Source organism: Mandrillus leucophaeus, unplaced genomic scaffold, assembly GCF_000951045.1.
Source record: "Mandrillus leucophaeus isolate KB7577 unplaced genomic scaffold, Mleu.le_1.0 Scaffold228, whole genome shotgun sequence".
Lineage (NCBI taxonomy): Eukaryota > Metazoa > Chordata > Mammalia > Primates > Cercopithecidae > Mandrillus > Mandrillus leucophaeus.
In genome coordinates, this window is record NW_012102343.1 from 1689389 (window position 1) to 1691533 (window position 2145).

A 2145-nucleotide genomic window follows, 5' to 3' on the forward strand; every position below is an offset into this window, starting at 1 on the left:
CAGCACACCAACATGGCACATGTATACATATGTAACAAACCTGCACGTTGTGCACATGTACCCTAGAACTTAAAGTATAATAATAATTTTTTAAAAAAGAATCTATTCCATCTGTGACACTAGTTTATTCTACCTCTGAGTCTCAGTTTCCTCATTTGTAAAATGGGGCTAACAGAACCTATCTACTTCATAGGATAGTGCATGAACCAAACGGTAATATATGCAAAGTAGCACAGTAACTGACACAGCAGATGCTCAATAACATTCTATTAATCACAGCTTTGTCTCCATTACTTTCCTGCAGGTATCGCGGTATCTTATGATGCCAATTCCCATAAATATTCAACATCCCAACACTTATTTGGAGAACCAAGTTACGGTTCAAGGTATCTGAGACCAAAACTGGTATAGGACGTTGACAACAACCGCTCCAGCTCAGGTGTCACCACATCCGCCAAAGCCTCGCAGCCCTTCTTGGGGTTCCCAGGCGTTGGTGCCCAGCCCCGCCCCGCGAAAGGCAACCAGCGGGGTGAGGGGGCGGGCTCCACCGCACGTCCTTTGCGCTCCCCAGAGGCGAGAACAACTCACGGGCCTCCGCCCGCCCGACTCCCCCGAACCCGGGCCTCCCCTCGCCTAAGCCTGCAGTCTTCCCTCCCGGCCCCATGTCGCCCAGTGCCGCACCTTGAGGTGGCTGCGCAGGCCGCCAGCGCCCCCAGACTGGTCGGAGATCTCGTACGCGCCAGTCACTAGCAGGTCCTTGTGGATCTCCTCACGGAGGCACTTGCGAGAGTTAATGGGAAGATGGAAGGAGATGGCGAGGACCAAGCTGGGGCAGAGCAGGAACAAAAGCAGCAACGCCAACGGACAACGGCCACGCCGGGCTGGTGGGCCAGACAAACCAGACATGGTGCTGGAGACTCGTTCACCACCCAAGGCCTCTACCGCGCCGGAACCGGGAGGACCCACGTGACTCACCTCCGACCTACTGATGCCGTCCGCGCCATTTTGGAGTCTGGCAAATAGAGAAAGAATCTATAGCGAATCTTTTGAAAAGGGAAGAAGGGATAGGTACCATGTCAAAACCACAAACTTAAGTGGTTAAAGAAGCTTTAATAGAATACTGTTGCAAAAGTTTTATTTTCGTTGAACTTAGTGACTACTAAGTCGGCCATGGCAAGTATGGGCAGCCCTGGAAGTAATTCTCCTTTAACTTCCGAAAGATGTACCCACGTGTTTAAAGGCGAGTGACACCATAGCAACCAAGCCCCAATAGGAAACAGCCACAAGGCCCTTTGCTGGGCCCGCCCACCGGCCGGCTGGGCGCGCGGGCGGGGAATAAGGCCGAGTCTCCGAGGCTGAGGCGGGTTGCAAGGCACTCTCGGCGCCTTTGACACCTGGATGACACCTGGGGCATTGAGACACTAGAGAGGAAAATTTCGAGGAAAGATTTAAACTTGGCTATTAGCGAGTGTGGACCAGTACCTTAGAGAAGTTGTAGAGGTTACCTGATGAATGTGTGCCGGGCAGACATCCAGTTCATATCCCAGAGCAGGGTATTTGGGCTGGAGTTAACTGTCTGGCTAACTGAATGTACATGGTGTTATTATTATTATTATTATTGTTATTATTATTATTTTAGCAAACATTGAATGTCTTCTAACCTATATTCAAAACAAATTTGAATTTGGTATTTAAATTGAATAAAACAACATGTTTTGGTCCAGTCTCAGATGAACATAGTTAAGGATTTAGCAGATAAGTGTTGTCAGGGAAAGTGAATATGTGTGTCTTGTAAGTTCACAAACACTTTAGGGATCAATTGCAAATAGACAAGCAAATTGACATGGTAATAATTCATACATTCATTCAATGGAGTACCTACTGTGTGCCAGACACTATACTATGCATGTATGTCAACACGTTTATTGATTTAACAAACTATTACTGAGATGCTATCAAATATTCAGAGCTGAAGAATATATGAAAATAAACGGCCGGGCACGGTGGCTCATGCCTGTAATCCCAGCACTTTGGGAGGCCTTGTGACTTTGGATCACAAGGTCAGGAGTTCAAGACCAGCCTGGCCAAGATGGTGAAACCCCATCTCTACTAAAAATACAAAAAAATTAGCCGGGCGTGGTGGCA

General features: G+C 47.9%; 1 protein-coding gene across 4 annotated transcripts in view; it reads right to left on the reverse strand.

The window, feature by feature from the left end:
• The window catches only part of TMED10 (transmembrane emp24-like trafficking protein 10 (yeast)), a 45612-nt gene extending 44640 nt beyond the window's left edge, over positions 1-972 (reverse strand). For 2 of the 4 annotated variants that reach the window (XR_001006258.1, XM_011981553.1), the window contains exon 1: positions 682-972. Coding sequence is in view for 3 of the 4 variants with exons in the window: in XM_011981553.1 (XP_011836943.1) it covers positions 682-906 (225 nt within the window). In the remaining variant the exon portion in view is untranslated. The remainder of the gene's footprint in view (positions 1-681) is intronic. The other 2 variants (XM_011981554.1, XM_011981555.1) reach the window with 1 other exon arrangement.
• Between the last annotated feature and the right edge of the window lie 1173 nt (positions 973-2145).